This window comes from Microchirus variegatus, assembly GCF_963457635.1.
Source record: "Microchirus variegatus genome assembly, chromosome: 6".
Taxonomy (NCBI): Eukaryota; Metazoa; Chordata; class Actinopteri; order Pleuronectiformes; family Soleidae; genus Microchirus; species Microchirus variegatus.
The window spans coordinates 12,424,774-12,438,253 of record NC_139807.1 but is presented as its reverse complement, the minus strand read 5'-3'; the positions used below and the strand labels follow the sequence as shown (position 1 = coordinate 12,438,253).

The following is a 13,480-nucleotide window of genomic DNA, read 5'->3' as shown; positions in this document are numbered from 1 at the left end:
AACTTTATCTCATTTACAGATTATCTAACTCCATTGTGTTGCTTTTGAAGCTGGTTCATCTGTAATGATTATATATTTTCTCGATTCTGCATCAACCTGATGTGTCCTCTGCTATGTATCAATGCTCATTGGATTCACTTATGGCACAAACTATTGCTGTACAAAACGGATTGTTTACAATAATTGCTAAGTTTGCCTAGCTATGGACTATAGTTTGTGTACAACAAAAGGCTACAAAACCATAATATTTCAATCTAGAATTGTATAAATATTTGTTAATGCACTTCTGGTTTTGCCAAGTGCAGACTGTTGCTCTCCGTGGTGCTGAAATGGTCTCCCTTTAACGTTCATGTAAAACAATGATGCAAGCACCTTTGATTAATCCGCGAGGTCGTTTTGAGTTAAGATGTCAGTTAATTCGATATTCCAATTCTACCGTTTAACTTCTCGTTGTCTTTGCTAGTGATGGAAGTCACAACTTATGGCAGTTAAAATCACATTTTAAGATTCAATTTAACATTTCCTTTTGAACTAAATATTTCTGGAATAACGTATTTTAAAGGACACTTTAAAACTTAAGATTTTTGACTTTATTCACTCTTAATTGAACATGATAATATGATGTTAGGATATACATCTGCAGATATTACTTGTGCAGTTGCAACGCTTTCAGCGCTTGGTGTCAGTGTAGTTAAGCGATTCTGTGTATTTGGCAGCGCTTTACGTCATGTGCTTTATGTTCACCAAACCCTCACATTTGTCTCATTCAGTGTGCGATCTCAACATCGTGACAGCCAGTAAGTAGGACGTTTTTGGTTCAACAGATTTTGTGAAACAGACCTTTAGCGCATCATCCTGGACGATGAAGGCACTAGGTCTGTAAAATAGGACGCATTTTTGACGGACTGCTCATTACTATATCGGTTATGGAACAAAGAGGACAACGCAGATCCGGGAGGGAGCGACACTGTTGGTTTGCCATCATGGTGGTTTTGGAGGTTTTATGGAGTGGAGCTTCTGCTCACATCAGATATTCTATATCCGAGGAGGTTGAAGAAGGAACCGTTGTCGGCAATATTGCTAAGGATCTGGGTCTCGATAAGAGTGTGCTGAGAGAGCGTGGATATCGCATTGTAGCAGGTTCGACTGAACCATTGTTTCAGGTGAATCAAAACGATGGTATCCTGCATGTCAAAAGGAGGATAGACAGGGAGGAGGTGTGCGAAAGGACCAGCCCGTGTTTGATCCAACTGAAAACGGTACTAGAAAACCCGCTGGAGATTCACTATGTGGCAGTGGAAATACTGGATATAAATGATCACGCGCCCGTTTTTCCAGAGAAGGAAAAGCGGCTCGAGATTTCCGAGTCGGCTCTAGCAGGAGCGAGATTTCAACTGCAAACAGCACGCGACCCTGACGTAGGCCCGTTCTCCATTCAACAATATAAGCTCAGCCATAATGAATATTTTAGGGTCGAAGTCAAGGATAGAGGCGCGGACCTTAAAGTACCATTTTTAGTTCTGCAGAAGCAACTTGATAGAGAAAAGACTGGCAGACACAAGCTACGTCTCACAGCTAGTGATGGAGGAAAACCGGTGAAGTCTGGCGATATAGAAATAATTGTGGATGTACTTGATATTAATGACAACTCGCCAGTGTTCACTGAAGAGCTGTATTCTGCGACGCTTCAAGAAAACGCCCCCTTGGGCACCGTAGTGATTCAGGTAAATGCAACGGATTCGGACTACGGTGCAAATGGTGATATCACATATTCATTTGGTAACGAAGTTGATTCCACATTAATGGAACTCTTCAGTATCGACCCAGAGACAGGGGAAATTCAAGTAACAGGTCCAATAGATTTTGAGAAAAGTAAAAGTTATGAAATTGACATAAAAGCATCTGACAGAGGACACGCTCCACTGACAACTGCTAAAAGTGTTCTGATAACTATTATTGACGTTAATGATAATGCTCCCGAGATAGAAGTGACATCGTTTTCTAGCTCCATCAAGGAGGATTCTAAAATAGGAACTACGGTGGCCCTGATTAGTGTCAGTGATTTAGACTCGGGCATTAATGGTAAAGTCATTTGCACAATCAGAGAAGGTGTTCCCTTTACTTTGTCGCCTTCGTTACAAGAAAACATGTACGCTGCTGTAACAAGTAAGCATTTGGACAGGGAAATGATTTCTCAATATGACGTTACAATTACTGCCAAAGATACAGGCGACCCCTCCTTTGTAACCGAAAAGACAATAAGCGTCATTATATCAGATGTGAATGACAACAGTCCAGAGTTTTTATCAAGCCCTTATACATTTTATATCACTGAAAATAACAATCCAGCAACGTCAGTATTTTCAGTAAAAGCATCTGACCGTGATGAAAATGACAATTCTCTTATCTCATATCACTTTTTGAGAGATGTGGGTGGAGATAAAGTGACCTCGTTTCTCAGCATAAATTCTGAAAATGGAGACATTATGGCGTTAAAAAGATTTGACTTTGAAACACTGAAAACTTTCCAGTTCCACGTTGTTGCGTCAGATTCTGGAACTCCGTCACTGAGCAGCAACGTCACAGTGAACGTGTTCATTCTGGATCAGAACGACAACGCTCCAGTCATCCTGTATCCAGTCAGCTCTAACGGTTCTGCGGAAGGTGTGGAGGAGATTCCCCGCAACGTGAACGCAGGATACGTGGTGACTAAAGTCAGAGCCTATGACGCTGATATAGGATATAACGGCTGGTTACTGTTTTCACTGCAGGAAGTCACTGAGCACAGTCTCTTTACTTTGGACCGCTATACAGGACAGATCAAAACACTTCGCCCATTCACAGAGACAGACGAGGCTGAGCATAAACTGGTCATACTGGTCAAAGACAATGGGAACGTTTCACTCTCAGCAACAGCTACTGTCATTGTCAAAGTTGTGGAGACCAAAGAAGCTTTTGCAGCTTCTGATGTTAAAAGTTCAACAAAAGCAGATGAGGACACTGATGTGACTTTTTACCTGATGATAACTTTGGGCTCAGTTTCAGCTCTTTTTCTCATCAGTATCATTGTGTTGATTGCAATGCAGTGTTCAAAGACCACAGACTATACGCCTAAATATCTACAAGAGCCTAATTATGATGGAACACTGTGTCACAGCATCCAGTACAGATCTGGAGACAGACGGTACATGTTAGTTGGACCCAGGATGAGTATAGGATCTACTATAGTCCCAGGAAGCCATGCGAATACACTAGTGCTCCCTGATAGGAGAGGAACATCTGGAGAGGTAAGATCGACAATTTCACTCCTGTATATCTGAGCGGCCTAATGTTGTGCATAAACGTTATCTCATGATTTCATATTTTCTCGATTCTGCACCAACCTGATGTGTCCTCTGCTATGTACCAATGCTCATTGGATTTACTTACGGCACAAACTCTTGATGTACAAGAGAAAACGGATTGTTTACAATAATTGATGAGTTAGCCTAGATATGGACTATAGTTTGTGTACAACAATAGGCTACAGAATCAAACCATAATATTTAAATCTAGAATTATATAAATATTTGTTATAGGCTACGTGTTAAATGCACTTCTGGTTTTGCCAAGTGCAGACTGTTGCTGTCCGTGGTGCTGAAAGCACCTACGATTAATCCTCGAGTAAAGGTGTCAGTTAATTCGATATTCCAATTCTACTGTTTTATTTCTCGTTGTCTTTGGTGGTGATGGAAGTCACAACTCATGCAGTTAAAATCCCATTTTAAGATTCAATTTAACATTTCCTTTTTACAATGTTTTGAACTAAATATTTCTGGAATAACGTATTTTAAAGGACACTTTACAACTTTATTCACTCTTAATTGAAAATGATAACATCATGATGTTAGGATATACATCTGCAGATATTACTTGTGCAGTTGCAACGCTTTCAGCGCTTGGTGTCAGTGTAGTTCAGCGATTCTGTGTATTTGGCAGCGCTTTACGTCATGTGCTTTATGTTCACCAAACCCTCACATTTGTCTCATTCAGTGTGCGATCTCAACATCGTGACTGCCAGTAAGTAGGACGTTTTTGGTTCAACAGATTTTGTGAAACAGACCTTTAGCGCATCATCCTGGACGATGAAGGCAATAGGTCTGTAAAACAGGACGCATTTTTCACGGACTGCTCATTACTATATCGGTTATGGAACAAAGAGGACAACGCAGATCCGGGAGGGAGCGACACTGTTGGTTTGCCATCATGGTGGTTTTGGAGGTTTTATGGAGTGGAGCTTCTGCTCACATCAGATATTCTATATCGGAGGAGGTTGAAGAAGGAACCGTTGTCGGCAATATCGCTAAGGATCTGGGACTCGATAAGAGTGTGCTGAGAGAGCGTGGATATCGCATTGTAGCAGGTTCGACTGAACCATTGTTTCAGGTGAATCCAAACGATGGTATCCTGCATGTCAAAAGGAGGATAGACAGGGAGGAGGTGTGCGAAAGGACCATCCCGTGTTTGATCCAACTGAAAACGGTACTAGAAAACCCGCTGGAGATTCACTATGTGGCAGTGGAAATACTGGATATAAATGATCACGCGCCCGTTTTTCCAGAGAAGGAAAAGCGGCTTGAGATTTCTGAGTCAGCTCTAGCAGGAGCGAGATTTCAACTGCAAACAGCGCGCGACCCTGACGTAGGCCCGTTCTCCATTCAACAATATAAGCTCAGCCATAATGAATATTTTAGGGTAGAAGTCAAGGATAGAGGCGCGGACCGTAAAGTTCCATTTTTAGTTCTGCAGAAGCAACTTGATAGAGAAACGACTGGCAGACACAAGCTACGTCTCACAGCCATTGATGGGGGAAAACCGGTGAAGTCTGGTGATGTAGAAATAAGTGTGGACGTACTTGATGTGAATGACAACTCGCCAGTGTTCACTGAAGAGTTGTATTCCGCCACGCTTCAAGAAAACGCCCCCTTGGGCACCGTCGTAATTCAGGTAAATGCAACCGATTTGGACTACGGTGCAAACAGTGATATAACATATTCATTTGTTAACGAAGTTGATTCCACTTTAATGGAACTCTTCAGTATCGACCCAGAGACAGGGGAAATTAAAGTAACAGGTCCAATAGATTTCGAGAAAAGTAAAAGTTATGACATTGACATAAAAGCATCTGACAGAGGACACGCTCCACTGACAACTGCTAAAAGTGTTCTGATAACTATTATTGACGTTAATGATAATGCTCCTGAGATAGAAGTGACATCGTTTTCTAGCTCCATCAAGGAGGATTCTAAAATAGGAACTACGGTGGCCCTGATTAGTGTCAGTGATTTAGACTCGGGCATTAATGGTAAAGTCATTTGCACCATCAAAGAAGGTGTTCCCTTTACTTTGTCGCCTTCGTTACAGGAAAACATGTACGCTGCTGTAACAAGTAAGCATTTGGACAGGGAGATTATTTCTCAATATGACGTTACAATTACTGCCAAAGATACAGGCGACCCCTCCTTTGTAACCGAAAAGACAATAAGCGTCATTATATCAGATGTGAATGACAACAGTCCAGAGTTTTTCTCAAGCCCTTATACATTTTATATCACTGAAAATAACAATCCAGCAACGTCAGTATTTTCAGTAAAAGCATCTGATCGTGATGAAAATGACAATTCTCTTATCTCATATCACTTTTTGAGAGATGTGGGTGGAGATAAAGTGTCCTCGTTTCTCAGCATAAATTCTGAAAATGGAGACATTATGGCGTTAAAAAGGTTTGACTTTGAAACACTGAAAACTTTCCAGTTCCACGTTGTTGCGTCAGATTCTGGAACTCCGTCACTGAGCAGCAACGTCACAGTGAACGTGTTCATTCTGGATCAGAACGACAACGCTCCAGTCATCCTGTATCCAGTCAGCTCTAACGGTTCTGCTGAAGGTGTGGAGGAGATTCCCCGCAACGTGAACGCAGGATACGTGGTGACTAAAGTCAGAGCCTATGACGCTGATATAGGATATAACGGCTGGTTACTGTTTTCACTGCAGGAAGTCACTGAGCACAGTCTCTTTACTTTGGACCGCTATACAGGACAGATCAAAACACTTCGCCCATTCACAGAGACAGACGAGGCTGAGCATAAACTGGTCATACTGGTCAAAGACAATGGGAACGTTTCACTCTCAGCAACAGCTACTGTCATTGTCAAAGTTGTGGAGCCCAAAGAAGCTTTTGCAGCTTCTGATGTTAAAAGTTCAACAAAAGCAGATGAGGACACTGATGTGACTTTTTACCTGATGATAACTCTGGGCTCAGTTTCAGCTCTTTTTCTCATCAGTATCATTGTGTTGATTGCAATGCAGTGTTCAAAGACCACAGACTATACTCCTAAATATCTACAAGAGCCTAATTATGATGGAACACTGTGTCACAGCATCCAGTACAGATCTGGAGAAAAACGGTACATGTTAGTTGGACCCAGGATGAGTATAGGATCTACTATAGTCCCAGGAAGCCATGCGAATACTCTAGTGCTTCCTAACAGGAGGGGAGTGTCTGAAGAGGTAAGTTGAATTTGAAATTATTTTCGGGGGGTAAACTGTGTGGTGTTTTTTTTATGAATTACTGTAATCAATTGACATTATATGAATGCTGCAAGTTATTGAAACATGTTGTTTCAATGCTCACGAAACACCAGGTGTATGTGAGCGGTTCGTATAGTGATTTATTTCACAGTTTGAGTCCCACCAGAACTCCATTCGAATTTTCCATGGTGGGCCTTGTTAAATACAAATAGCGTCATTCGCTGACCGTGGTGCTGAAACTTTCAACCTTCGTGTTCATGTTTCCAAAATAGAACAACGTTCATACAAAATAACAGAGGCCATCTGTTGATTTTATCAAAAGATTGTGTGATCTATTCTAAACTCCAATACTTTTGGCTTCTGGTATTGATTTGGTTTTGACTTTAAAAATGTTTTTGAGAACCACTGACAACCCGAAGTGATATCATATAATGGTTAATGGGTGATCAAAGGGTACAAGTATACGTCTGCAAAATTGTTTGGTCTTCGGTTTCCACTCACTGTCTTGCAGTAAACAAAAGAGAGCGCATGGTGTCAGTACACGAAAAACTAAGAGCTCGTGCTATGAGAACCGCCCTCGTCCACGCCATTAGTTCAACAGTAGCAGCCTTGTTCGTGAGCTGACGGTTTACAATCGCAAGATTTCCCTTTTTCTCAAATGCAATAAAGGACGAAACCTTTGTCGCGGACGAGTGAGCAGGATGGCGTTGATCTGATGCAGTCATCTTATCCTAAAGGATTAATTTTATCGTTTATGTTGATGACCATGGAACAAAGAAAAAGCAAGGCACGAAGGGCGACGCGACGGTGGATCTGTGCCGCGGTTTCAGTGATTTTGTGGAGCGTGGCTTCAGCGCAGATAAGGTATTCTATATCGGAGGAAGTTAAGGAAGGGACTGCGGTTGGGAATGTGGCTAAGGATCTGGGATTAGAAAGGGGCACGTTAAAAGATAGGAAGTATCGCACGGTTTCTAGTGCAACGGATCCACTTTTCCGTCTAAATCAAAACGATGGCATCCTGTATGTGAGCCGAAAGATCGACAGAGAGGAAGTATGCGAGAGGAGCAACACTTGTTTGATTAATCTGAAAACCGTACTAGAAGATCCATTGGAGGTCCATTACATTGGAGTGGAAATACTGGACGTAAACGACCATTCGCCCAGCTTCCCCGAGATACACAAAACGCTAGACATATCTGAGTCCGTGTTAAGTGGAGCACGTTTTCAGTTACAAGCCGCACGAGATCCGGACAGTGGTCATTTCTCCGTGCAGCAGTATAAACTCAGCTCGAACGACCACTTTCGTTTGGAAGTTAAAGATAAGGGTGATGATGGAAAAATACCCATACTAGTGTTACAAAAATCTCTAGACAGAGAGTCTGCGGCAAGCCACTCGTTAGTTCTGACCGCACTTGATGGAGGTAAGCCTCCAAAATCTGGCGAAATGAATATTGTAGTGAATGTTTTAGATGTAAATGATAATGCACCAATTTTCTCTAAAAATGTATATTCTGCAATGATAGATGAAAACGCGCCAGTAGGCACCACAGTGATTCGTGTGAATGCAACTGATTTAGACGAAGGGCCAAACGGAGATGTTGTTTACTCGTTTGGAAACAGCGTAAATCGTAAGTTATTCAAACTATTTGAAATAAATCCATTAACAGGCGAAATCGTTGTTAAACATCCAACAGACTATGAAATGAAAGATAAATATGAAATTGAAATTCAGGCATCAGATAAAGGCCTTGCTCCCCTAACGTCAGAAAAAAGTGTCATCATCAAGATAGTTGACGTGAATGATAATGTACCTGAGATTGAAGTCACTTCATTTTCAAGTTCTATCCCTGAAAACTCCAGACCTGGAACTACAGTTGCTCTTATCAGTGTCAATGACTTGGACTCTGGTCTGAATGGAAAAGTTACTTGCTCTATAGGTGAGGAAGTTCCATTTGTTTTATCACCATCCCTACAAGATAAAATGTTTTCATTAGTGACCAAATCTCCTCTGGACAGAGAGAAACGGTCAATATATGACGTGACAATAACTGCAAAAGACGCTGGTCAGCCGCCACTGTCATCTGAGAAGAAAATAAGTATCCTCGTGTCAGATGTGAATGACAACAGTCCAGAGTTTTTGCTGAACCCCTATACTTTTTACATCACCGAAGCTAATGCACCAGGTGCCTCTGTGTTTTCAGTTAAAGCTTTTGATGCAGATGAGAATGAGAATGGCCAGATTTCATATCATATTCTCAGAGATGGAAGTGGAGACAATAAAGTGACTTCATTTCTCAACATAAACCCAGAGAACGGAGACATTATGGCGCTCAAAAGTTTTGATTTTGAAACACTGAAAACCTTCCAATTCTACATTGTTGCGTCAGATTCTGGAACTCCGTCACTGAGCAGCAACGTCACAGTGAACGTGTTCATTCTGGATCAGAACGACAACGCTCCAGTCATCCTGTATCCAGTCAGCTCTAACGGTTCTGCTGAAGGTGTGGAGGATATTCCCCGCAACGTGAACGCAGGATACGTGGTGACTAAAGTCAGAGCCTTTGACGCTGATATAGGATATAACGGCTGGTTACTGTTTTCACTGCAGGAAGTCACTGAGCACAGTCTCTTTACTTTGGACCGCTATACAGGACAGATCAAAACACTTCGCCCATTCACAGAGACAGACGAGGCTGAGCATAAACTGGTCATACTGGTCAAAGACAATGGGAACGTTTCACTCTCAGCAACAGCTACTGTCATTGTCAAAGTTGTGGAGCCCAAAGAAGCTTTTGCAGCTTCTGATGTTAAAAGTTCAACAAAAGCAGATGAGGACACTGATGTGACTTTTTACCTGATGATAACTTTGGGCTCAGTTTCAGCTCTATTTCTCATCAGTATCATTGTGTTGATTGCAATGCAGTGTTCAAAGACCACAGACTATACTCCTAAATATCTACAAGAGCCTAATTATGATGGAACACTGTGCCACAGCATCCAGTACAGATCTGGAGAAAAACGGTACATGTTAGTTGGACCCAGGATGAGTATAGGATCTACTATAGTCCCAGGAAGCCATGCGAATACACTCGTGCTGCCTGACAGGAGAAGAACATGTGAAGAGGTAAGATGACAAAATGTTTTACGTATATACATCATGCTTCCATAACGTTTTGTATACACTTTTGGGTTTTGTGGCATTAGATCTAGCTGGAAATTGTCTTTCCGCCTGGCCATAACACATCATTATTTACGTTCAGAAACTTTTCATCTCCTCTTTTAGAATTAATACCTAGTGATTTTGACGAGTGGTTGATTTAATTATGGGTAATGTGAGTGTTACATTTTTACAGCAGGATGGTCGTTTGAATAAATAACAAAACCTAAAGCTGATGCAATTCAGATTGCTGTATCTGCATCGTCAGTAAGCCTTGAATTATTATTTGTCGAAATTAGCCTTAAATGTCCTGTGAAATAAACTCGAAAGGGGATGTGAAAAGCCTGGTTACGGTCGCTGTCCATGGTGCTGAAGGTTTTTGACCTAGTTCTCCAAGATTATCATACGTCTTCAAATAAGGTTGTGTGTTCCCTCATTTCCACTCAGACATTTGCAATGACAACATGTAATGTACAGATTACCCGCAGTTCAGAAAACATGCTTCCAAGTTTCTGCAGTGACAGATCAGGACGCACGGTGTCAGTGCAATGTAAAAAGTCAGCTTGACGCGTTTGTCGTCATGATTATTTCGTTCCACCTCCTGACAACATTGGTACTGCGATACAGACAGGATCGCTTCTGTTCTTGTTCTGTGCAAATCGTGCATTTGTCATAATGTCCACAGGGAGTGAGTGGACCTCGACACATTGAAACTGACCCAATTCTGTTTTCTTAAAAATGGAATAACTTGTTTTGGATTACTGAGGATTTCGTGTTGAACCATGGAACAAAGAAAACGCGAGTCAGGAGGGTCGCAAGGATATCTGGTGGGCTTCGTGGTTGCTGTGCTGTTGTGGAGCGTCGCCTCGGCGCAAATAAGATATTCAATCTCTGAGGAAGTTGATGAAGGCACTGTGGTTGGGAACATCGCAAAAGATCTTGGATTAGATAAACACACACTAAAGGAGAGGAAGTATCGGATTGTATCCAGTAATGCGGAACATCTTTTTCATGTTAATCAAAATGACGGCATCCTGTACGTTAGTCAGAGGATTGACAGGGAGGTTGTATGCACGCAGAGCAGTACGTGTTTAATCGATCTAAAAACGGTACTAGAAAACCCACTGGAGGTGCATTATGTTGGAGTGGAGGTGCTGGACATAAACGATCATTCTCCTAGTTTTCTGGAGAAAGATAAAATATTGGAGATTTCAGAGTCCGTTTTGCCTGGAGCGCGATTTCAGCTCAAACCCTCACGGGATCCAGACAGTGGTCAGTTTTCAGTGCAACAATACAAACTCAACAACAACGATCACTTCCGTTTGGAAATTAAGGATAAAGGAAACAATGGTAAAATACCTGTATTAGTAGTTCACAAATCGCTAGACAGAGAAACTGCAGCAAACCACTCCTTGATAATGACCGCACTAGACGGAGGTAAACCTCCGAAATCTGGCGAAATGCATATTTTAATAAATGTTCTGGATGTGAATGACAACGCTCCTATTTTTACGAAAGATATTTATTCTGTGATGCTCGATGAAAACGCTCCAGTGGGCACAGCTGTTGTACAAGTGAATGCAACTGATTTAGATGAAGGGCCAAATGGGGATGTGATTTATTCATTTAGCAACGGTATGAATCAAAACATTTTAACCCTGTTTGATATCAACCAGTTAACAGGTGAGATAACAGTAAAAGGTTCAATAGACTACGAAGCGAAGGATAGGTATGATATTGAAATCGAGGCATCAGATAAAGGTCATGCTCCCCTAACTACAGAAAAAAGTGTCATAATTCAAATCGTTGATGTGAATGATAATGCGCCTGAGATTGAGGTCACCTCATTTTCCAGTTCCATCGCTGAAGACTCCAGACCTGGAACTACAGTTGCTCTCATCAGTGTCAATGACTTGGACTCTGGTCTGAATGGAAAAGTTATTTGCTCTATAGGTGAGGATGTTCCATTTGCTTTATCACAATCTTTACGAGATACAATGTTTTCATTAGTCACCAAATCTCCTCTGGACAGAGAGAAACAGTCTCTATATGACGTGACAATAACTGCAAAGGATGCTGGTCAGCCGTCACTGTCATCTGAGAAGAGAATTACTGTCCTCGTGTCAGATGTGAATGACAACAGTCCAACGTTTTCACAGAGCCCCTACACATTTTACGTGACTGAAGCTAATGTGCCAGGAATCTCTGTGTTTTCAGTTAAAGCTTTTGATGTTGATGAGAATGAGAATGGACACATTTCATATCATATTCTCAGAGATGGAAGTGGGGACAATAAAGTTACTTCATTTCTCAACATAAACTCTGAGAATGGAGACATTATGGCGTTAAAAAGTTTTGACTTTGAAACACTGAAAACATTCCAGTTCCACGTTGTTGCATCAGATTCTGGAACTCCGTCACTGAGCAGCAACGTCACAGTGAACGTGTTCATTCTGGATCAGAACGACAACGCTCCAGTCATCCTGTATCCAGTCAGCTCGAACGGTTCTGCTGAAGGTGTGGAGGAGATTCCCCGCAACGTGAACGCAGGATACGTGGTGACTAAAGTCAGAGCCTATGACGCTGATATAGGATATAACGGCTGGTTACTGTTTTCACTGCAGGAAGTCACTGAGCACAGTCTCTTTACTTTGGACCGCTATACAGGACAGATCAAAACACTTCGCCCATTCACAGAGACAGACGAGGCTGAGCATAAACTGGTCATACTGGTCAAAGACAATGGGAACGTTTCACTCTCAGCAACAGCTACTGTCATTGTCAGAGTTGTGGAGCCCAAAGAAGCTTTTGCAGCTTCTGATGTTAAAAGTTCAACAAAAGCAGATGAGGACACTGATGTGACTTTTTACCTGATGATAACTTTGGGCTCAGTTTCAGCTCTTTTTCTCATCAGTATCATTGTGTTGATTGCAATGCAGTGTTCAAAGTCCACAGACTATGCTCCTAAATATCTACAAGAGCCTAATTATGATGGAACACTCTGCCACAGCATCCAGTACAGATCTGGAGACAAACGGTACATGTTAGTTGGACCAAGGATGAGTATAGGATCTACTATAGTCCCAGGAAGCCATGCGAACACCCTCGTGCTCCCTGACAGGAGGAGAGTGTCTGAGGAGGTAAGCGCATATATCAAGTTTACATTTGTTTAATGCACACTTGTCCCATTGTCTGAGATGTGTTAATTACATTGCATTTAGGTTAATCATTATCATAGCTTGGCAAACAAATCATCTCAACATTGAAAACCATCACCAAACGTAAAGGTTACGACTCAGGTTGTTGTTAGGATAAATATCCGGGTTAGGATTATAGTGGCTATGCATTTTTGACTGACTCTAAAATGAGCGTCTACATATGCTGCATTGTTGTATGTCACGTGAGGACTATATTATCCGGAGTTGGTAAAACTGGCCTAATGATGAGTATTTTAAGTGCTATATTTTAATAAACTTGCTTTTTGACTTTATATTAGTGAGCAACCACAGAGCCCCCCTGGCCCTTTCTTTGTTTTGTTGCAGCAGTTATTTACTCGCAAGGTGTCAGTGTAGTATCAAAAAGGGCTCTTCGTGCGCTTCTCATCGCGGCACGTTGGACCCACCTCTTCGGTAACTGCTCCAGTTCATGTCGTCGCAGTCATTTCTGAGCTTCTCGCTTCCTTTGTGAATACACTGCGCAATCATGTTTGTCATTGTCGGCGGAGAATGAATATTCTCGCGCGTGGAAGAATTG

General features: G+C 41.8%; 4 protein-coding genes across 4 annotated transcripts in view; all 4 read left to right on the top strand.

The window, feature by feature from the left end:
* Positions 1 to 13,480, top strand: part of pcdh2aa1 (protocadherin 2 alpha a 1) — a gene marked incomplete at its 5' end in the record, with an annotated part of 170,015 nt that overhangs the window by 35,149 nt on the left and 121,386 nt on the right. The window lies entirely within an intron of this gene.
* Positions 927 to 3,320, top strand: LOC310928717 (protocadherin alpha-3-like; the record flags this gene model as incomplete). The annotated part of the gene is made up of 1 exon (XM_083891357.1): positions 927 to 3,320. The coding sequence occupies one exon, from the start codon at positions 927 to 929 to the stop codon at positions 3,318 to 3,320; it is 2,394 nt and encodes a 797-aa protein (XP_083747483.1).
* Positions 4,189 to 6,558, top strand: LOC310928467 (protocadherin alpha-3-like; the record flags this gene model as incomplete). The annotated part of the gene is made up of 1 exon (XM_083891014.1): positions 4,189 to 6,558. The coding sequence occupies one exon, from the start codon at positions 4,189 to 4,191 to the stop codon at positions 6,556 to 6,558; it is 2,370 nt and encodes a 789-aa protein (XP_083747140.1).
* Positions 7,337 to 9,703, top strand: LOC310928716 (protocadherin alpha-8-like; the record flags this gene model as incomplete). Its single annotated transcript, XM_083891356.1, has 1 exon — positions 7,337 to 9,703. One exon carries the CDS (start codon positions 7,337 to 7,339, stop codon positions 9,701 to 9,703), a length of 2,367 nt encoding a protein of 788 aa, XP_083747482.1.